Raw genomic sequence first — 24,448 nt, 5'->3', positions numbered from 1 at the left:
TGACTCTCTTCTTTTCCCTTCTTTATACTTTAGCCAGAGTGGTCTTTCCAAATGCCTACCTGATTATGCCATGCCCTTGCATAAAAACTTTTAATATCTTCCCACTGTTCTTAGGAAAATGAGAAAACTGTTAACATGACCACCTGGTTTGGCTGATGCCTAAAATCCAGATCTCAACTCCTAATCCTGTCTTCTCCACCCTCTACATTCCAATGTCAGTGTTTCCCTTTCAGTCTTTAAATGAGCTGTACCTGCTTCTGCCCCAGGGCCTTTGCACATGATATTGGCCTTTCTAGGCATATTATTCATCTTACTCTAAGCCTAGCTAACTCATATTGATATTTCAGGCCTCAGTTTAGAGTTTGTTTTTGCTTACCAACCCAAGCTAGATCAGATTTGTTCATTGTGTGTTTTCATAGAAACCATTCCTTTTCATGTAAGAACTTGTCTTGTTTTCTTATGATGTGATCATTAATGTAAATATCTGTGTCCTCCACTGGACTGTATAGTCCAAGAGAGGACAGACTATATGAATTTTTGCTCATTGTTATATCTTAAGCTTAATAACAATGACTAGCAAATGCTAGAAGATTGTTAAATATTTATTGAATAAATGAATGCACTAATTTTAGACATCATTAAGTATAGAATAAGTGGAAAGTTGTTTCCATGTGTTCATAATATTCAGACTTTCAATTTATCATCTAATATCTGGGACAGTAAGTTTAGTGTTTGTAATGAGATTTTTGTTTTGTTTTGTTTTATCAAAAAGTAAAAGTCCAGGACCAGATGGCTTCACTACTGAATTTTACCAAACATTCAAAGGTGATTTAATACCTGTCCTTCTTAAACTCTTTCAAAAGTTTTAATAAGAGACAATACTTCCAAACTGATTTTATGAGGCCAACATTACCCTGATAACAAAACCTGGCAAGGACAAAACAAAAAAAAAAAGAAAACTACAGATCAAACTATAGCTCAATATCTCTGATGGACACAGATGCAAAAATCCTAAACATAATATGTATCAGCAAATTGAATACAACAATACAATAAAAAGATTATACATCACGTTCAAGTGGGGTTCATTCCAGAGGCGCAAGGATGGTTCAACATACGCAAATCAATCAATGTCATATACCACGTTAAGAAAATAAAGGATAAAAATCATTATCAATAAATGCAGAAAAACCTTTTGAGAAGATACCACATCCAAACATATGATCAAAACATTCAATAATATAGGTATAGAAGGAAAGTACCTCAACAAAATGAAGGCCATACATGACAAATCTCAGCTAATATCATCCTTGATGGTGAAAAACTGAAAGCTTTTCCTCCAAGATCAGTACCAATTTTAAATGAAATAATTCTTCCCATTTCATAGTGTCACATTCTCAACCAACAACCTAAAAAATAATACAATATGTTCACTATGCCTGTAAAACATCCTAATAGAACTTTAAAAATAAATCTGTGCTAATTTGGAGAGAAAATCCTTAGCAGAAATGAATGTTAGTGGCTCCAGCCTCACCTCATTGGAGTTATTTATCCAACAGGTTGACATTTTCCTCTCCTCGCTGGCTCTCCTTCCCCAGAGGGTATTGCGATTGCCTCTTTTCTTTTATTCCTGGCCTCTTTCTTCAGTGTTCAGTGTTTGTCCTTTTGTGTTAACCTTTGGAATTATTGAACAAGTTGTTACCAGAATCTAGCAAATCATGGCCAACGTGTTTCTACCTAATAAAGAAAAATCAAAAGCACATCGCCCTCAGGTGTTCTTGCAGCACCACGTGTGCTTCTCTGTGTTCTACACAGTCAGGATCGGTGATTCGCATCAGACACTGACTTCTCTCTGAGCCCCGTAAGATGGTTTATTTGCTATTCTGGGGAAAAATTAAACCCCTTTCATTGGTTCCTCTTTTCTCAATAGTGCTTTTATTAATAACTATGTGCTAAGTAGCAGAATGATGTATGTTAAATATCACATGGCTAGAAAAAAAAATCTTAATCCACTGCATTTTAGGATTTGTGCTCTCTGAGACTGAAAATCATCATCTATGACACAGGCCAATGCTATTTTTCTTCTTAATGAATTTTTAACAACATTATTAAGTCAAGCAAAATATATGTGACTGGTCTTTGAAAATCATAAAGTTCAATATAAATTTATATTAGTCAGTGAATATGTTACTTCGGGAGTATTGCACACCTGCTTATCTAGTTCCTTCATTTTCTTATGGAAGCTTGCATTTTAAAGTTTGATAAATAGTTACTTTTGATCTATTTATTTTGTTTGATGTGGATTTTATTTATATAAGTAAGTGGTTTTGACTGCGTATGTTTTCCTAGGAAAAGTCCCCAATACATAAGCTTAATAGAAAAATAATGAAGAAGTCTAATTTAAAATGGGGTTGAAAGAAAGGGAAGTGGGGAAAGCTTGGAGATGCATGTAGAAAAAGGCCTAAGCAGAGAAGCATGCAGAATTGCAGGAAGAGTGTTAAAACACAGTTCAAAGAGGTAAGTAGAAGGAAACAAGGACATGCTCACTCATAGAATCTAGCAAAGTTACAGCCAGATATTTGTCATTTTATATTCAGTCACTAAAGACAACATGGGCTGAGACATACAAGGAGCTAAAAGGAAACACTGATAAAGAACGATAAACCAACCAGGCTAGATTTTGGTAGGACTTGGCAAGATGCTGAATTCATCTATTCTAACTACTTAGCTAAAAAATCTAAATTTCTGCATAGCCAAGTCTGCTCTTGTTTTGGCTAACAAAAAATTCTAGTGCAATTAATTGAAAATGTTTGCTAGCATATGTGATAATACCTTTGTCTAATTGTACATAAGAAAGATGAGTATTTTCTGCAGTATTTGTTTCATTCAGAAAAATCTTTGCTGCACTTCTCTCCACCCCCACTCCCACCATCACACCATGGCTTGTACCCTGACTCTAGGTATTTGTATTTGTTTATTGTTTTCTCCCAAATGCCTTGGAATCCCTTAAGTATGCAACTCATTTCTTAAGTGATATTTCCTTGTATTTCTTCTATTTCTGGTACCTGTAATGTCTGACAGAACTAGACCAGGTAGACTATCACAGCAAGCCAAGTCCAATTCCAAACTCAGCACTCAGGAGATAGTAAGGAAAAGTTAGGAAATCAGGTTAAAGAATAAAATAAACACTAAAACAGATAACTTTTAAAAATAATTTATTCAAATAAAGTTGATCATCTTTTCACTGCTTTCTTAAAGGTCATTCATTGAAGCAGAGGTTTTGTTCTGGAACTATTTTAACTTCCCTTGTCACTTCCCTATCTATTGTCAAGCTGCATTCGTCTCTCTGATTTTCTTTTAGAATGAGATTGAGTTGACCAGTGGTTTAACTAGTGATTTAGAGTGTAGGCCATAGACTCAGACAGCCTGAGATAAAAAACCTGCCACTTCCTAGCAATATAAACTCTCATCAAGGTACTTCATTTCAGTATCACAGTCTGTCAAGAGGAATAAAATGAGATGATGCATGTAAAGCATTGAGCATTGTGACTGGCTTATATATATATAAATACGTAAATGTTAATTATTACTAATTCTCACTTTTGTTCTCCTTTAATTAGATTTATATTCACACCTGTATATAATAGACCAGTGTTCCCTTGACTATCTATGGTGAAGGACAGTATTTTTTTTAATTTACAATTTTTTGCAGAGAGGTAGTTTCATAAATTATAATAAACTTAAATTACAGGAAAAGTATTTTTTAAAAATACAAAGTAAAACCCCAGAGTTTTTATTTTTATATTCAATACATAAAAATATTGTTGAATTGCTATAGAGCTTTATAAATGTTTCTGCTCAATGTTTGTATGTGTTTCATTGCATTATCAGTTTTGCATTTTCCCTTTTAAGCAATGCTCTATGCAGTTAACATATGACCCTGCATATGTTGGAGAAGTATACTGTTGGGAAGTTGATATGTGACAATGCACCAGAACACATTTGATCTGAGAGCTCAATTTTTACTCACAACACCACCTGCTATGATGCTATGACACCTTCATCCCATTCCAACCTTTCCCTAGGGAATTTATAACAACAGTGAGTTATATTTTTCTGGAGGATGGTTGGCATCAGATGCAGCCAACTCAATTTGGTTAGTTCAATATTCCTTTAATTAAGTAATAGTGGAAAAAAGTTTATACACAGGTTGTACAAAGGGGAGGAGAGATTCATTTGCAGTACCCATATGTTTTCTTGTTTCTTTCTTTTAAAACACTTTTAAGAATATACTTGCCCCCCTTAATTGTATTCTAAGGATTGTTATTACCTATATCGCTATGATAGCACATTTCATTTATTCCTATTTTCCATCTCTATTTTTTTTCCATATGTAGGTATAGATGTAGGTAAAGAGCAGCTGTATAAGGTACATATTTTCTGTGTTTTAGCTGAATGAGTAATTCCGTTGAGTTAGTAATTATCTCTGTCAGTTCTGAATTGTTTTATTGATACCGTGTAACAAGCAACCACAAAAGCTGATGTGGCATATGACTGTAAGCGTATATTGTTTGTATATCTGGGGTCAGGTGGATCTTGGCTAGACAGCACAGGCTCTGTCGATCTTGGCAGGATTTGATCACATGTCTAGGAATAGGCTAATTTAGATTGGGGCATCTTGACTCTGCTCTACCTGTGTCTCTCCTCCAGCAGGGTAGCTCAGGCATGCCCTCATTGCAGCAGAGGAGGCAGAGATGGGACAAACCCAATTGTACAAGTTCTTATCAAGACTCCACTTTCTTCTTCTTACTCATAGTGAGAAGACACATCAAATTACATGCTAACAGGCATTGATACAAGGGAAGGTGAAGAATTCGGGCCACTTTTGCAAGATCATGTATCTAAAAAACCTTTCAATTGAAAAACATAAGAAATATGAGAAATGAGTAGAAATAGTTGAGTATACTTATTTTGATGAAAATAAATGTATTTGGGCAAGTTACTAAACTTGCCTGTGCTGTTTCTGCATTTCTAAAATGGGGATAATAATAGTACCAATCCCATAGGATTATAGTGAGGAATAAATTAATTATGTAAAGTCCTTAGAACAGTGCCTGGTACAGAAGTATGCACAGTTTAAGTGTTACTAATAGTTATTAACATTATTATTATTTGTAATTGTATTACTTTGAGGCATTCACTGTTGAGTCCTGACAAATGTGTGAGGATGGTAGATGGTTGTATTCATACTTTAAGCATATTTCTTTGTGATATTTATTGCTAATATTTAATAGCACAGATGCCATCTGCTCATGTTACAAGCATTATTATTTTAGGAATTTATACATGTCTATATTCTAGAGAAAATAGATTTAGCATTATAGAGTCATTTGGCACATGTTTTTATTTATCATTTAAATTTTTCTTACTTAAAATATGCTGTAAATGCTTCATATTTTTATTTCTTTCCATTTTCTTCCTTTAATAAATTTTATGCAACTGTTAAGAAATTGTAGCAAGCTTATGGATAATACCAATTTAATTGATATTTCCTAAAATTTTGTGATCATTTATTAATTTCTTCGGTATGGTAGCAGGTAACTGGATCGTGTCCCAAGCTCTAATGTGCATACGTATCACCTAGGGTTTTGTTAAAATGTCAGTCCTCATTCAGTAGTTCTGGTCTGGGGCCTGGGATTCTGCATCGCTAGCAAATTACCAGGTAAAGAAGTTGGTATTGGTCCCTGAGAAAACTATGTATATTTAAAGATTTTATGTGTGTGTGTACATGTGGTATGTATTAAAATATATAAAAATACACCTTTATTTTAAATACATAATATAAAGTAATTATTTAATATTTAATCATCATAATAAATAATATTCTTGCCACAATTTTTAAAACCATGTCAATAAGTCATATAAAGAGAATAGATATAAAATATAATACAATAAATTAAAAATATATTTAATATATAAAATACTTAATGTCTAAAGATATATACCTATGTGTGTGTGTGTGTATATATATATATATATACACACATACACATATTTATTTGTTTATACTTATATAACATTTCTAAATGCCAAATAATATCTTTACTTGCAAAAAATAAAAAAAGCCTTCATATTAAATTTTATTTTCCCAGAAAACTACTGAAGCAACAGCTTTTGGCCCTATAAACAGAAGTACTGTAGAAACTGCTTTGTTGGTGGGAATATATTTAAAAATCATTACATCCAACGTAATTAAATAAAAGCCATCTCTTAAACACATATATAATTATACTTCAGTTTGAAGTATAAGCACAAACCATTTGCTGTTTTTCTCCCTGTGGGCATTACAGCCCAATATTATAAATGTTTGATTATGTAGAATTTCAGATAAGTAAAATGCATTAGTCAACTAAATTTTCAACTTCTGAGAGTTAAGTACAAATCCTTTTTATTTCAAAGTTTATAACTATAAAATCTTCTGAAAGATCGGAATATTCATTCCTTTATATGTCATCTTAAGAATGCTCTAATCACTATGTTGTACACCTGAAACTAATATAATATTGTGTGTCAACTGTAATTGAAAAAAAAATTATAAAAAAAGGAATACTCTGCACTTTTTTTTAAAGGAACTGGGTAGTGTCCGAACAATCTCATTAAAGAATATAATTGATTTTAAAAACTATAAAAGATGAGGAAAGTGGGATAAACCTCTGCTGATTGCAGGATAAACTCTAGTAGATTATATCTCCAAAAAGTAGAAAAGGGAAGAAAAACAATGAATGCAGGTTCAATGGATGATCGGGATTGTCACCTAAAGGTATGTCTAATTAAGTTGAAAGCTGGTAAGAAAAAATAAATAGCTACTCCCCTGATTACAATAACAATTAGCATTTGAGTTGTACTTTTAAAATCAATTTATAATTTATAAATATAGCTATAGCTTACAACTCAGCTTATAGTTTACAAGTCATTTCACATCTCTATTATCTTGTCTGATATTTGCAAGAAACCTTTGTGATTTGTTATTATTCTCCAAGCAAGCACTTAGAATTTTAGCCTCCCTCCTCTTCTCAGTGTAAGCCTGCAGAGAAATATTCATAAGAAGTCCAGGGTCAGGGTTATTACTGGTCTGTTGATGAAAGGGGACTGAATTTTTTGATGACTCTGAAATATAGAGGTTAATAGAATATTAACAGCTATTACTTATTGTGGATTTATGTGCTATTAGCTGCTATAGGTCTAATATCATTTCTCTAATTTTAACCTATTTTGGAATTACCTTGTATTTTAATAAATGCTGCAAACATGTCTAAAATGCCTGTTTTTATGTTTTCACTTTGAGACAGTGGTGGTGATGCTGGTGCTGGTGCTAGGCAAACTTAATTCTCATTTAGTCATAGATAATATCAAAGATGATACAGTAACTACATAAAAGGCATTTGTGAGCTACTACTTGCACATTCTTATGGGAAGTTCTGGCTCATAACACATAATAAAGGCTTCTCCAGGGATGAAACTCTGATGAAAATTCTGATTCAGATCATATACATAAGTAAACATGAAAATAAGTACAATCGAAGTTTATTTTGGGAATACTCAGCCCCTTAGGAATTTTGAAATTAGATTAGCAATCCCTCCCCAAATTACCTATGATGGAAAGCCCTCCAAATTTACCTTACATCAGGGTTGGCAAAAATTTTTGTCAAAGGATCATAACAGGAACCATTTTAGACTTTGGAGGCCTTCAATCTCTGTTTCAACAAGTCACTTCTGAAATTTGTATCGTGAAATTTGTAGCCAAAAACAGCAGCTGTATTTGACCCATAGGCTGCAGATTTCCAATCACTCAGATAGGATTCTCAAGGTCACGTTTAGCTCTTAGGTTATAGTTAACACTGAAATATCTGGGTTTATGGCCATCTCACTGGTTATGAATTATAGGACTTGGGCCTCTCTTCCCTCCACCCTTTACTTTCATCCGAGCCCAGAAGCTTAACTGTGCACATGCAAATGCCTCATCAGGGTATTTTCCTAAACAATGACATTTCCCTTAGCAGAGGAATCCTGCTGCTCCTGTTAAGATAGTAAGTACACCACAGATGGTGCTTTCATTTCAGAAACAACCACAACATAAAAGATGGAAGTTTTGTTTAATTGTTGTGTTTTCCTATTCCACGGTTTCATGATTTAGTTTGGCAAGGGTACAAATTAATATTTAAGCTTCTGCTGGAACTCAACTGTTGTTGATTTCTTTGTTGTATTGTTGGTGGTTCTAAATATAGCCAGGCAAGAAGAGAAAAAGACACACCCAACTCCTTCTCTCTTTCTTTTTGGCAATGTCAAAGAATTTATATTTAAGCTTAAATTTAAGTAAGCATTCTCATAGTACCGCTACCTGTGTTAGAGTGTTTTACTGGCACAGTCATCATATTACTCAAATGAATAAAACTGTAAATTAGGTTAGGGCCGAGTTGATAAGCCACCGGGGATTCCTTCTTCCTTTAGTATTTTTCTTGCCACTCTGCATTTGAAGGTCTCAAACTGGAGGCTCTCGGGGCCCCACACCAGCCCCCTGGTCCATGCTATGTTGAAAAACAAACAAACAAACAAAGAAAAACCCCAAAAAACTAACAAATACTTCCCACCATTAAAAGAAGATATTATCTAGAAATCTGAATTTCTTACTCTCTTTGGAAAATCAGATCTACTGAAGATTGAAGGTTTTTATTTTCACATAAGAACCATGTAGGAACAGCTGCGCCTTTTACCATGCTTTCTACTGTTTTCTCTGTCTCTTCAGCACCGAACCTGAGTGAGGGGACATTTTATCCTCATAACAGTGCTATGATTACACCAACTTGCTTCACTCTTGTATCTGCTCTGCTTGGTCAGTATAGGAATTTGAGCTTCTGGCTCCTGCTGTGTGCGTGATTTCTGGGGATCTCATTAATTACAATTATTTCAAGTCCTACCTATGGGACTTTTCACCCCATCTAACACACTAAAGCATATAATACGACTCAGACACAAAACTATGACTTTATGAATTGTACAATTACTGTCAAGAGCATTTTTATTTATGTTGGTCAATGTCACTTTTTCCTTGCAAGGAAGTCCCTTTTGGAAGTTAGTGCCAAGAAAAGGAAGATTTTTCTCTCTTCAATAATTTTTATAACATATAGCCTTTCTCTTTTTGTCTTGGCAACCAGGAAGTTCAGAATTCAATTTAATAATGCATCATAATTCTGGTGGTATTTCTCTCCTTAGTGCATTATGGATTATTATATTAATACTAATTACTAAAGTAGCACACACATACACATGTTCTACAATTTTCAAGTGCATTTTGCAAGAGATTGGGCTTCAACACATCAGTGTATGAGTGATATATATACTAACTTCTCAAAACCATCCTCGACATTGACAGCAGATTTACATTTATAAAATACTAATCAGGCTATGCCATTATTGCCTTGCTTATTTAAGAATCCTACATGTCTACCTCTTGCTTATAAGAAGTCTAATCTTTTATCAGAGTGTACAAGACCCTTATTCACATTTCTCCAACCATCCTTCCTATCCAGTTTGCCGCTACAAAGTGTCAGTAATGGACTAATTATAGTTCTTCAAAAGCATTATACCATGGTATTTCCCACCATTTGTCCTTCGCAATACCATTTATTCCACCTATAATCACTCTAGTATATGGAAGGTAAATCTGCCACAGAAAATATTACATTGTACTGTCATTTTTTTTAAGCACAAGAATTTTAACAAAATTCTTCCAGTGAAGAACCTTGTTCATTTTGTATATGTTCATTTTGGTATACCTGATGCTGAGCCCACTATTTGATATACAGTTGTGCTCAGTGACTGCTCATTTTGCTAAATTGTGGTTTGTTGAAATATTGATAGAACTGAAATAACTGATACAGGGTATATTTTAGTCTATAAGTAATGAGAATTTTTTTTTAAAGAATAGTATTGAGTGCTTACTATATGCCAGGTTCTCTTCTATATATATAAAATGTATTAATTCACTCAGTCCTCCCAAGCGCTCTATTATCCTATGATTTTGGTACAAAGCCATTTTAGGGAGGAAGAAACTGAAGGCCAAAAATTAGGTAAGTTCCCCAAGGACACACAGCTGGTAGGAAGTGGGGCCAAGGTTGAACCCAGGAGGTATGGTTCCACAGATGGTGTTCATAGTCACTCTACTCCACTGCCTCCCATTTATGTATTGAAAGTATGTTTGTCCTTTATGACACTGAATAAATAGTAGCTAATCTTAACTTTTGTTAGTTCTATCAGCTCTCCGGGAAACATAGGGATTCTTTTGGGCTCCAATATTTTATGAGAAGATTCAATTCTTGAAAAGTCTAAAGAAGTCTAGTAAAATATATTAGACAATAGTACTTTTGAATGTAGTATGTGTGTGCACATTGATTATTTAACCAAGAATAAACAAGACTGAAAATGTACTGACTAGTCTCCACCATCACAGCAACTAAAGGCAATGGCTCTCATTGTAGCAGACAGCAATCTGTGACATCACTGGCACAACTCACAGAAAGGGCTATGGAAAGGTTTCAAGTGCACAATTCTATAATACATCGTCTATACATTGCATTGTGTGTTCGTCACCCAAAGTCAAATCTCCTTCTGCTACCATATATTTGACCCCCTTTACCCTCTTCTACCTCCCTCCCTCCCCCATTTCACTCTGGTAACCACTTAACTGTTGTCTGTGTCTGTGGGTTTCTGCCTGTTTGTTTGTCTTGTTCATTTGTTGCTTTAAGTTTTATATCCCACATATGAGAGAAATTGTATCATTCTCGACTTTTTTTCTGTCTGATTTATTTCACTTAGCATGATAATCTCAAGATCCACCCATGTTTTCAAGGCAGCCAAGGAAAAGAAGATGGTAACCTATAAAGGAAAACCCATTAGATTATCATCATACTTTTCAGCAGAAACTCTACAAGCTAGGAGGGAGTGGAATCAAATATTCAAACTATTGAAAGAGAGAAATCACCGGCCAAGAATAATATGTCTAGCAAAATTATCCTTTAGATATGGAGTAATAAAGACCTTTCCAGACATACAGAAGCTGAGGGAATTTTCCACCACAAGGCCTGCATCACAGGAATAGAATCGTATCTTTTAACTCACTGTACTCTTTCCAAAAATGCTGGGTGGATTTCACTCAGGGCAGCTTTTGCTATTTCTCTTCAAAAGTTCCGGTGGGGCTCCAAATTATGGAATTAGGTCATTATTTTCAGCTTCTGTCACTATGACCAGCTAACACTATACCTAGCTTCAACTCCAGTGGCAAATTGGTGTCAGCTGACTGTCATGGTTTTAGTTTGAAGTTTCAGTTTGTCTCTCTGTAGGTAAAATGTATCACCCTATAATATCAGTGATCTAATGAACAACTGGCAACTGTTAAGGTATCATATAATTATTCCTATGGAAATATGGAAAACAGATTAGCAAATACCTTAAATATACATTTTGTTTTTGTTTACTTTATTGTGACTATATGATGCCACTTTATTGTGCTTTTTCTGATTATACCTGGTTGAATTGTTTTCTGTTTAAGTAAAAATGGTTTTAAGTTTCTTATTAAAGAACATCTACTTTTGCCTATAAATCTGCCAATAATAGCGGATACTTCTCTCTACATTGTATATTGAAAAAAGTGTATGGCCAATCACTGCATGCAGGAAGAGGTAGGCCTGGCATCCCTGCCCGAGAGCTAACTCATTCACCGTATGGATGATTTCTGGATGGAAGAAGAGAAACCACAATGAGGCTCCCGCTCCTGCCACTAACTTTCTTTTTTTCCTTTTCCCTCTACAGGAACTTTTTACCCCTGAATGCAAGTTTAAAGAATCCGTTTTTGAAAATTATTATGTAATCTACTCATCTATGCTGTACAGACAACAGGAATCTGGTAGAGCCTGGTTTTTGGGATTGAATAAGGAAGGGCAAGTTATGAAAGGAAACAGAGTAAAGAAAACCAAACCAGCAGCTCATTTTCTACCCAAGCCATTGGAAGGTAAGTGTTTTGTGTGCATTATCCTTGTCAGATGTATTACACATTTATTTTTCGCATTGATAACTCTACCACGGCCTCAGGGAACCCTCACGTAATGCTGGATATATTCTTTATCTTGATCTTAGTGGTAGTTGCATAGGTGTCTACTTAAGTTGTGCCTTTAAGATTTATACATTTTACTGTAGATATGTATATGCGTGTATGTTACATACATATGTATGTAAATTAGTGGAATATATATATATATATATATATATATATATATTACATGTACATATACATATACATTTTCACAACTTACACAGTAGAAAGTTTACAAATTTAATCTTCTGACCTTGTATACATATACATGTATTCCATTCATCTAAAAAATGCCAGGAAAATCCCCTTTCTAACCACTTCTATGTCTCAAAACCTTCACGTACCCAACATCTCTAGACCATAAATCATTTTTTTTTAAATTAAATTTGTAATGATATTATAAATCTGTGACTGTCACAATAGTTATATTAGAAAAACTACCTTTTTAGTATTATGGAATAAAGTATTTGCCCTTTTTTTTTTTAAAGATTTTTATTGGGGAATTGGGGAGATGGGAATAGTGCTGGGGAATTGGGGGAAGGGGAACAGCCAAGTTGCTGTTGTTTTGTTCATCAGTCTAGTTGTGGAGGACGTTGCTTCACTGGCCCAAATTGGCACCATCATGGCGCTCTTCCCAGGTGAGGCAGATCAGTCGCCAGAGGCCGCTCACTGTGGCTGCTGGCAGCTCACGCAGGCTGTTGGCTACATACGGTAGCCCATGGCAACCCACTGCCACAGGGGCTGTAGCCTACGCCGTCACCGGCGACTCATGGCAGCCCAGCTCCAGGTTGAGCTGTTGTTCAGCATCTTATCTGTAGAGGGCAGTGTCACTGGCCCTCATGTGTGGGATCCGAACTGGGGCCCTCTGGCATCCCAAGCAAGTTCTTAACCATCACGCCACTCGGCTGGCCCGTATTTGCCCATTTTAAGGTTATCTAGTTGAAAGTAATCACATACTAGTGAATTATTGTAATTACAGAAAATGAAGAGTTAATACCTTGGCCTTTAAAGATCTTGTTGATTTACATCGCTCCCTTCCAAACTGCATAATTGTTTAATAAATTCAGTTGTGGTATTACCTTCTTTTATATTCACCTATAAACAATAAAGCCATTTACTTTGATCAGATTCCCAGAGAGCAGGCTAAACAGCTCTGTTAATGAATCAGAAATATCTGTATCTTTCTCATTAAGGATTCTGCCAGAAGTGTCATTTACTTTTAACTATGTAATATTTGTTTGAGAACTACCAAAAAATTGATATTGAGGCTTTTCAAAAGTGTTTTCTAGTCAAATACTTTTGTTTACTTTTCAAGAAAATCAGATTTACAATAAATAAATAATTTAAGCTAGTTTAGACAGTTTGATTTTCTTTTTGGTTTTTTATTCCTATAGGAAAGCCTTAACCACAAAGATAAAATGCATATTGATTTTATAATCCATATTTTCTATCTAGGAATAAGATAATTTGAAATATTGAAAGTTATATATTAAATATCTGTAAGTGTATCATTTAGCTTTCAGTTTCCCTAATTTTGGAAAACTACTCTTGTTGTTTAATACCATCTTTATAATTTCAATATTATTGACTTACTATCACCCTTCCCTAAATTTTCCTCTAGAACAAGTCATTGAAACCCAATTAACCACCAGGGTCTATCTAGGAAAGGAAAAATTACATGAGAGTCTGAAATATGAGTGAATTATTCTCATTATATGATAAATCAGAAGGGAAATTAGAGTAGAAATAAGAAATTAGAGGGTTTCTCTGTTGTTCCAAAATTAACACTTCTGTGATTTGGCCTTACTCTTTTAAATGAATTTCAAGACCATCAGACTCACCAATATTCAAATGCAAGTGAAGATTTAAAAAACTAATTCAATAGCAGCTCTAAAGAAGCCTTGGTTTATTTATTGTCACCTTGTTTTAGCTCTTTACATTAATTTTTATTTTGAATACGGACAGGTAAGAATTAGCTAAATTTCTAAAACTGTATCTCTTAGTTACATAAATGTTATGAAAACCAAAAGGGCCTTTATGTCTCTTAACTGAAGCAAAATCTGGAAACCATTTTTAGTATATCCAGCAGGAAATATCTGAGGCTCTAAAGGTGTTGTGTAATAATATTACTTGGTATTTTAATCACACACTGAACCTTATGTATTGTGTATGTTATGTGTATATATGAGGAAGAGAGAAACAGTATTTTCAAATACTTAGCAGACAGAAATACTCTTAAAAACAATGAAGGAGGTATTATAATAACAGGTTATCACATAGTGTAATTGATAGAGGAAATTAATTTCAAACTTTCAAGACCCATACAGGATGTAAATTATATCACTGGAAATGTTAGGACAAATTAGGTGCTTGATTAATTATTGATGTTCTGGAACATTCATATCTCTACATAACTTCATACTACAATCAAGTTAAAGCTGTGATGCCATTATCTCCTCATTGAATTAGTAGTGGGAGTGAGAGCTTGGAAAGTGCTTCAAGGCTATGGATTAATCCCTTTTACCAACATGTCAAGTCATTTAATATAAGTCTGGTGTACACATGCACTTTCAAATATATGTGCTACTGAAAGCTCACATGATGCATTGATGCAAAAGGTAAAATTCTGTCACCCTGAACATGGAGAATGCATATGGTAGTTCATCCTAACTAAGCATAAAATCTCTTCATAAAATACATAAGTCTTCACTTAACATCATCAATAGGTTGATGATGAAAACATTTAATGAAACTAATTTTATCATACCCTGATATAAACAAGAGTTAAGTTTCTAAGTCGTATTTCTGGCCACAAAAGCATTAACAAACTTCTAAATAAAGACTCAAAACACTTCTAATATTAAACATTGAAATAAATGTGAGGCATATAAATATTTAAGAAAAATTAACTGAAAACAAGTAAGAGGATTATTTTCCAACCCGCTTATTCCAGTTGAGCATTGTGGATGGCAGTAGCCTATCCCAGTAGCTCAGGGCATGAGGTGAGACCCAACCTCAGACAGGATTCTCTTCCATCACAGGACGCACTCACACTCACTCCCATGTCAGACTGAGGCAGTTTAGAAACACCAGTTCACCTCACATGCAATCTTTGGGATGTGGGAGGAACTGGAGTCCCTGGAGAAAACCAACATGTACATGGAGAGAAGGTGCAAACTCCACATAGAAGGTGGCCTCAGTTGGCAATCGATTTTTTTTTCTTCTCATCAACATTATAATGAAACAAGTTTGAATGAAGTGACATTCAGGACCCGCTATACCACAAAATTTCAAAAGCCTAAAAAGGAGGTTGGGCAGGTCTAATTCACTTGTATGTCTGATGGCAGATGTTTTTAACTCACCTAGTTTTCCCCAAACATCAGTTACTCTTAAATGTTATTTCCCAGGACTTCCTGAATCATTTTCTAAAAAGCCACATGAACCCTTGTGATTAATTATGTCACCAGATACTAGACAATTTCTCAGAGCTTACAGGAAGTCAGTCTCACTTGCCCTCTTGCCATTTTCTGCCTTATATGACATCAATTATTAAATTTTTAATAACATTTCAGAAAATGAGGCATAAAAATACAAAATGCCATACAGTTGCATTCAGTTATTTAAGGGTCGCTTTCCATGATCGTGGGTGAAGAAATCTAAGCAATGATCTTCAGAAGGCACTGGCTTAAGGAAAGCGAGTTATTTGTTTCTGCTTTGTATAGCTTTGCAGTTCATACTAGTGTGACTATGTTGCTTTTGAACCACTTGAGAGAAAAATAATTTAATGACCTAGAGTGCAAATACCTAGACTTGAAAAAGATGCATGGGAATGAGTGGTTTGTGTGTTGACATTAGCGTGCAGTGGAATGGAAGTCTGAGTTTTCCTTGCTGTACAAAGAGAATTAAGTTAAATGCTTGCCATTCTCCTCGAGTGTGTGTGTGTGTGTGTGTGTGTGTGTGTGTGTGTGTGTGTGTGTGTGTGTGTGTGTTTTATATCTTAGGCCCATAAAGAGGCCATAACTCCCATTTAAACCTTCTTTCCTAGACAAACATCCATGCACACCCATGTCTATATTTTAGTTATATAAACCAGAGAATGTGAAGGACGTAATGTCTTCTGTTTGGGGGTGGGGAATTGTTGCTTTAAAACAGGACTCGCTTTAAATGGGATTGCTTTACTTCAGGGAAGATAGGACTGGGCACACTGCTGAGGTCTGTGCATGTACTGATTCTCAAACCTAACCAGGTGATGTTTCCTCTTCCGCCTTTCCCCCTGCCCTCCTTCCTGTCACTAGTTGCCATGTACCGAGAACCATCTTTGCATGACGTTGGAGAAACGGTCCCGAAGGCCGGGGTGACGCCAAGTAAAAGCACAAGTGCGTCTGCAATAATGAATGGAGGCAAACCAGTCAACAAAAGTAAGACAACATAGCCAGATCCTCACAGGTGTTGTGACTTACTCGTCCTGAGCACAGTTGAAGGATTTATCCTGGCCAGACATTTCTGCTTCCGTGGCTGAGGAGCAGCCGGAAGTAAGCGGCTGCTTGCTCTTTGCTGTCTCGAACTTCTTGGTTGCAAGTGGATAAATCTCAACCTGTTGCACCCCCCACAGCAAGAAGACACCTGGATAACCAGCTAAACTCAGACCATGGAATGCCCTACCAGATATGGAATGCCTTTTTAATATATTTTCTGTGACTGTGACACTTCATGTGAATGACATACTTCACAAGTACACTCGATACCTTGCCTGCTGACAGCTACCCATAATCCTTTTTGAGTCCTGTTTCAGCGAAATCCATGTGATTAAGTTCAATTTTGTAGCACACAAATACTATTGATTCATTTCTAGTTAGAAGCTGTAAACCTGTGCTATTATGGATCCCCTTCTTCCCGTTTTTACAGGGCTGCTCGCTCCACTGTTTGTGAACCTTTGGCAGGGATTGTGTTCCTCTAAATCTTAAATGTTGCAGTTGGCTTAGTTCGGAGAGTGATCAGGAAATCAGGAAGCCTTCTAAACCTATTATTCCAAATTACATCTATAAAGATTAAGAGTGTTGTCTCTGGCTCACACTATTAATTAAACACACATATAAGCTCTGTTCAGTAGCAGGTACAGTGCTCCTGAGGTCGGCGTTGCCCGGGTGAGAAATGGGTCAAACACAGTCCATGGGAAATTCTCAGTGATATGTGTTTGACATCCCCCTCTAGTTTCTTTGTGTGTGTGTGTGTGTTTTATACATATCACAAGCTTACTGGTAATGGTAACATTTGCCTTGCCCAGCGAGCAAGACCCACTGGTTTTTTGAGAAAGTGGGTCCAAAGAACTCTGTAGGCCTTGTAGGCCTGATTAAGGTTCATTTTTCATCTACTAATCCTCATTATTTGGGAAAAAAAAATCAATAATTACAACCTACCAGAGTTGCGCTACCTAAATCCATTTCAGATATAATTCTTCCTGTTTTTAATGAACCGAACTTAATGCCATCCCGGGTTTTGGCTGCGTTCCACTCATACTCAGCAGAGCATGGGCAAGGCGGCTATTGTGTTCTTTTCTGCAGCAGCAATGCAAACCTTAGTTATAAATTAGACTTTAATATTTTTGGTGTTTAATGACAAGTTTTTAAACTGGACACATTAGGAAAAAAATATTTTTTTTAGCTCAGCATGCTGAGTCAGGTACTGTGTATTTCACCAGTCCATACCTCTAACTCAGCGCATTGGGGCCCAGGTTGCCCAATGGCTGGGGTAGAGGTGCCTTGCCATGATCTCAGAATGCAGTCTGTTGAATTATTCTAGATAAAATTAAAGGCCAACCAACACGATCAAGCATCAGGTTTTTGGTCCATTCAACTGATTTGCTTTTGTTTCATTTGCTCTTTTAATTTCCTTTTAAATAATTCTGAGCTTAGGAAAGACAACTACCAAGAAAGGCCATGAACGGTTAACTACGCAGTGAAGAAACCATGCAAAATGCTCAATATTGGATATAAAGAGTTTCAAAATGTTTAGTACTAAACTGTTTGGAAATATATTTGTTAACTCTGTGTATACTTAATAAAATTTAATGTTTTGTCCTCAGAAGAGTTAATTGAGACCAAACTGGACCTCATTTATAGAAAACTATATGTGGGATCAATACACTGGCCTCTTGTTATTATTTCCATGTGGAAGGATGACCCAGTTACCATTTCCCCCCCCCCCATCTGCACTGTATTTATTAGGAAATTATTTTGTCACTGCTCTTCTAAGTCTCCATGACAGCCCTTACCTAGCATTTTAAAATATTAGCCTGCTTAGCTGATTAAAGATTTAGTATAAAATTAACTGTTTATGCTTATTTCATTTTCATATTGGATTCCATTTTAATAAATAAAAAGTTAGCATAATGTTTGAGTAGATTTATTGTTGATAATGCTGAAGTACAAATACAACAAAATGATTTTTTTTACTGTTCTCGATTTCTTGTTATGCTATTTTAAAGCCTATTGTTTTTAACAGGATAAGTTAAAATACATTAGATGGATTTCATTAACCAATTATTTAGGGAAGATATATATTCCATAATATGTGGCAAATGAAATAATTTAACTTGAAAATTTAATGATGGGCTTAAAGACACTGCTGACTCCAACACACACGCGCGCGCGCACTCACACACACACACACACACACACCAATTTGTTTTTGATAATCAGCCCTACTTGCTGGTTTTTTTCCCCTGGAAGCCTCTTATTGGTTAAAATTAAGACAAAATTTATTTTTCTAAATGACTGAGATTTATGTAAATGTGTACCTCTGTTTTTTGTTTTTGTTTTTGTTTTTTTAATATGAGTTGTCTATAAGGACATTTATCCCTATGAAAGGATGTCAAAATACTTTCTTCTAACATATGTTTAGACATATTGCAGAGGGGTCCTTGTTATTTGTAAATTAGTTCAATCATTTCCTTTGTGTCTGGTCTCACCTGTTGCATGGGACGAGGACAGTGCTGACAAACTGCATGTAGGATCTGATCTGTGTTTCAAGAACTGTTGGTATGTATTGCTCAATTTACATACAAAGAGTTTGCATTGTACAGTTTCTGTGTTTAATACCATCTGTTGTATTCACAAATACAACACATTGAATAAAATATTTATATGAAGACATATTATAAAACATCAAACAACTTTATGTAATGAAATGGCATTGCATCACCCACAAATATAGAGAAATGTCATGTAAAAAAGTTGGTAAACTCAATTTCTCCTTTTACCATGCCAAAGAAAATTTTAGCTCTTTCATGATACCTCTCTTGCTATTTTTCTAGGATAAGACTCCCCCATTTTTTCCCCTCAAAAATCAAGTTTGCTGTGATTAAGTGCAATCTGTCACTACTGATGTTCTCTAGAGTAAATCTGATGGAATTCATCTGTACTTGCACACCGTGTGTTTTGTACCTCCATTTACATATGCTGATTATAGCGAGTCAAATATCACATTCTTTTTTGCATGCAGACCTGGCAGGGAAAGGTTATTTCTACTGATTTGTTATGGTGACTGATTGCTTCACCCATCCCTCAACAATGCTCGGGAATATTAATGGTTTTGATATTTCAAGTGATACCATTTTTATTTTCTTATAAGTTTGCTTTCTAAAATGTTGGGCTATAGCTTTACTTGGAAAAATTATAGAAGAGATGCAAGTGGTCCACCCTATGTAAAGAGTAAAATGGTACTGAGCATCATTATAAGTCCTGGAGAATTTAGAGATTCTTGTTCTAAATATTTGCTTGTCCTGAGTATTGTAGTGCATGGGGTATCTTCAGGAGCTCCACAATGGGCCCATAAGACTCCTGCTGCAGTCCTAATTGTTTGCCTCTTGGACAGTAAGCATAGTTTATCACAGCTAGCCAATTGCTTAATTGATGCCTAAAGCACTAAAGCAGCCAGAGGTTTTTGGGATGACTAATATCAGATTTAGTTTTCTTTAAAAAATAACAAGACAGAACAATAAAGAAAAGAATTTCTTGTTCTATAAGTTAGACACGTATCACTTCATTTAAAGTTTTCTCGCTAATATTACATAAGGAGCATTAAAATTTGAAGGAAAGACCAGATTGATTAAGAAACCCATTTTAGAAGGAAGTGAAAATATTTGACAATTATTTTCAATTTCATTTCAGAACAAGACAATATCCAGGGAAAGCAATTAAGCTAAATCCAGGCACATCAAAATCCAGATGTGAACTGAACTGTGTTACTTTGGAGTAAATGTACATTTCATAGCTTAGATTTCTTAGCTTGCAAGGTGGAACACAGCCTGTTGACTGTCTTGAATACTGAGAAGGGTTTCAAAGTTTTGATAATGAGTCTGCAGACAAAAGCTGAGTTGTGTTTCATTTTTGTTTTTTCTTGGCTTTCTAATTCAGTCTAATCCTGATGTTTGCTGGCAGAGACTGTGTTTGCGTTTGAGAGGTGGAGGCTATTCCTTTCAATGGGCTGCAGGAATCTAGATTTGCTCAAGGAATGCAGAAAGAAAAAAAGTGGTATAATGCTCCCCTCTTAGGTCTTAGGACCTTCCTCGAATTTTACTGAAAAGGCCTTATAGGAGAATTACTCAGTGAAAGTTTGCCAAGCAAGTAGGGTTTGTGCCAACACCACTTACAAACTGGTCGTATCCTTCCCAATTGACATTAATCGCACTGTAGCATGGAACAAACTTGAACAAACTATTGAGATTTACACATGTTCCCTCCTCCTATTGAAAGTTTGTTCTTGCCCTGCCTTCTTTCAAAGAGAGAGTTTCTAACAGTATCAGTATCAAAAGTCAAAGTACCAAATCACATTTAAGAAGGGTAGAATGTATGTCTTTACATGTAACTATGTTTATTTTTTTTCTAATTTAAACACATCCATTAAATCATTTCTTAATAGATCTATTGATGTTTGCATTGCTAGAGTCAAAATCACACATACCCACACACACACGAACTATTACAGCAGATGAAAAAAAGTAAAAAGAAAATATTTTTGTTTTAAAGGAAAAATACTCATTATAGTTTAGGTACCATGTCACTTGTGCTATAACTTAGTTTCAGCTCAATAATTTGTAGCTAAATGAACCCAGAACGTTGTTGATTGTGATATATTTTCACTTTGTCAAAAAATTTGGAAAAATCACACTCTGAATTTTATAATATAAACATTTCTCCATACCTTAATGTTTTCTTAAACAAAAAAAACCATAATGCTGAAGACATTTTTTTATATTAAAATATAAACAGAGAAACACTTTTTTGTAGTCGTTGTTGTTAATGAAAAGCATTGACAAATATAGAGAACTACAAGAAAAATAAGACATACCTAAGGTTATGTGAGGAGATACAGGAAATGAAGGTTAGTTCCAACAGAGCACAGGTTGGCAAACAACCCCTCGGCTGTGAGTCAAATCCAGCTTGCAATCTGTTTTTGTGTGGCCCAGGAGCTCAGAATGAGTTTTTTGTTTTTTTGTTTTTTCTTTTTTACAGTTTTAAAGTATCCAAAACAAATAAGCAAAGAATATGCAACAGAGATATATGTGGCCCAAAAAGTCTAAACTGTTTCATATCTGGTCCTTTCCATAGAAAGCAGAGCTCTGCAACAGGAGACCTGAATGTCATTTGTACTATGGCGGCTAGATCATGTAGGAAATTCAGATGTGTCTATCATCGAATAAGTCATCAACATTGCTTCTGAATAATAAGAGGTTTGTTAGAAGTTCAATACTTAAAGAGGAGGAAAGAATATAATAATCTATATTTATTTCTTAATTGCTTATGTTCCTCTCATTTTACAAAACTGATATACCAATTGACATACTTAACGGTAGAGATACAACTAATATGGTTGCACTTCTTAATCTCAGGATAGAGATAACAATTTTATAAATCTATTAATTATGAGAATAACATTAGTACTATAAAAATCAGTACCAGTTACATTTTCTCTTAAATCATTTTCAATGTTAAATTTTAAGTAACTCGGCAGATACATATTTATATTTTCCTTATTTTTGGTGATTTGACTTATAAAGTCCAAGCGATGATTCTCAAATATTTACATCGTTAAGTAAAATTTCCAAATAAAAATTTTTGTCTTAAACAATATGGAAATGATTTTGTTAATTTATTCTGGGATTTTACAAAAATATAATTCTCATTTAGAGAAAAGTGGGTCTGTTTCAGCTCTAAATAATTAAAGTTTGTCTAAACTAATGTGTATAAGTAGATTTAACTATAAATATATAAGGGAAGTCCAAATTATTGTATGTTTTCATAATTCAATGTGAATTTCATGCAGAGCAAAATTTCACCATTAAGAAAATAAACATTTTGTTCCTATCACTGAGTGAATATTTGTAATTTCTATTTAAGCCATTTCTAGATTTTTTTTTTAATTCTCTAAGCTTTTGAGACTGGTGCCATTTTATCATAGTATTTCTTCTTGACTTCTTATGACCCTACTTTTCCAGCAAGTAATAAATGTATTCTTAGACATAAGAGAGCCTTTTAAGACAAATGAATGCATATTTCAGGCCCATCATACAGCTAACTAGATATTATCTTTTTGAAAGGTGAGTTACCATCGAGTAACTTAAATAGTGAAAAACCTGATTTCTAAATGTTCTAGTAACAGAAAATGGATAGTCTTGAATAACAATTCTTTTTTTGTTGTTAATCATCAGTTGGTAAATACATATTGACACAGTGTAAATAACTATGTCAGTATTTATTAAAAATGTTAAATTGTACATTTTTCATAACCTCTTTCTTCATCTTAACAGAATTTTTGTCTGTGTGTGAGTTTAAACTGAGACTGGAGAAATGACTTAATGACTAAAAATGACCAGTCTTTTTTTCAAAAGCACTGGTGATCTGGCTTCTGCCCTAGCACACCGACATTATACTTCATGTGTGTGTGTCTTCGTTGTCCCCATACCGAAATGCTAAATGATATGGAAACCAGGAAAAATATGATTGATGGATTTATATGAAGATATATCTTTTCCTTAGATTGTAAAATGGGCTTTCTCGTGTAGGGATGTGCATTTCTAACAACCATGTAAATTCAGCATTTTTCAACTCTGGAACTATTGACATTTGAAATCAGATCATTCTTTGTCTTGGGCGGGGGGGTTGGGGAGGGGTGCTGCCCTGTGCTCTGTACAATGTTTAGCAGCGTCCGTCCCTGGCCTCTACCCACTAGAGATGCCAGTAGCACACCCTCCCACCCTACCCAGTGTGACAATCAAAATTGTAGACATTTCCAACTGTTTTCTGGGTGGCAAAATTGCCCTTGTTGAGAACCACTGATGTAAATTATGGAAGGAAATTTCTCTCTGGTGTTATTTACATCAGAGTGTGCTTAATTTATTTTTAATGGGTACCCAGGTTTCATTCAGGCATTCAGAAATAAAAAAAACAAACAAAAACATACAACAGTCTGTTTGACCTGTCCTCGTGGTGATTATACATGGTTTCCTTTGCATTTATATGTTCTAATGGCTTAGAAAATTAAGAATCAGTCCTCTCCCATGTAATTGTTAAGGATATTCTGTGCCAAGCCAGATTTCACATGCGTTTCCATTCCATCCATCCCAGCATTCACAGTTGCCACAGCTACATATTCCGTTCCCTGCAATAAAATACACAGGGGAATAATGATCATGATGGAAATGGACCAAGTTAAAATATGTTATTATAAACCATAACTGTTCATAATCAAAGCCATTTCATTCATCTGTTCAGGCTTTCTGATTGTGCAGCCATCTTATTATTAGCTTATTAAGCAGCTATAGAAAATCTGATCTTTTAAATAAGAAATGGCATCTACTTGGGGCCACCATCTTTATAGTATTGATCTAATAGTGACCATCCTATATTACCCCAGCTGGGCTTCCATGTCAGAATTTTGATTTTCTGTTGAAAGCAAGTTATGTCTGAGTTATTAATAAATGCTAAAAAAAACAACAACCCCAAAAGCTGCTTGTCATAGTAAGAGGTGGGCTGAGTAACCAGCCAGAAGAGGAGCCTTGTGCAGTAGGGATGGACAGAAAGCGAATGTCAAGCTTAATGACACACAAATATTCATCTTTACCTTCAGCTAGAAACGAGGAGAACAAACATACATGTCTCTGTTTCCCCTGTAACTTGCTTAAGAAAATGTATTTCATAACCAGCTAGCAGGAGTCAATAACTTGGCATCACAGTATCTATTACAGTCCTAACTCTTTTCACACTCCCATCCCCACAGCCCATACATACCCCAACCAACTGGTGG

General features: G+C 35.0%; 2 protein-coding genes across 3 annotated transcripts in view; one reads left to right on the top strand and one right to left on the bottom strand.

The window, feature by feature from the left end:
- Positions 1–23,692, top strand: part of FGF14 (fibroblast growth factor 14) — a 212,637-nt gene extending 188,945 nt beyond the window's left edge. Inside the window, exons 4-5 of one of the 2 annotated variants that reach the window (XM_019625116.1) lie at positions 11,866–12,064; positions 16,441–23,692. In XM_019625116.1, the coding sequence (XP_019480661.1) occupies positions 11,866–12,064; positions 16,441–16,577 (336 nt within the window). In that variant the 3' untranslated portion in view covers positions 16,578–23,692. The remainder of the gene's footprint in view (positions 1–11,865; positions 12,065–16,440) is intronic. The other variant, XM_019625118.1, reaches the window with a different exon arrangement.
- The window catches only part of ITGBL1 (integrin subunit beta like 1), a 125,556-nt gene continuing 118,486 nt past the window's right edge, over positions 17,379–24,448 (bottom strand). The window contains exon 9 of the mRNA XM_019625120.1: positions 17,379–23,803. Within this exon, the coding sequence (XP_019480665.1) occupies positions 23,712–23,803 (92 nt within the window). The 3' untranslated portion in view covers positions 17,379–23,711. The remainder of the gene's footprint in view (positions 23,804–24,448) is intronic.

The sequence above is a fragment of the Hipposideros armiger genome, unplaced genomic scaffold, assembly GCF_001890085.2.
Source record: "Hipposideros armiger isolate ML-2016 unplaced genomic scaffold, ASM189008v1 scaffold_615, whole genome shotgun sequence".
Lineage (NCBI taxonomy): Eukaryota > Metazoa > Chordata > Mammalia > Chiroptera > Hipposideridae > Hipposideros > Hipposideros armiger.
This window is presented reverse-complemented; position numbering and strand designations above follow the sequence as displayed.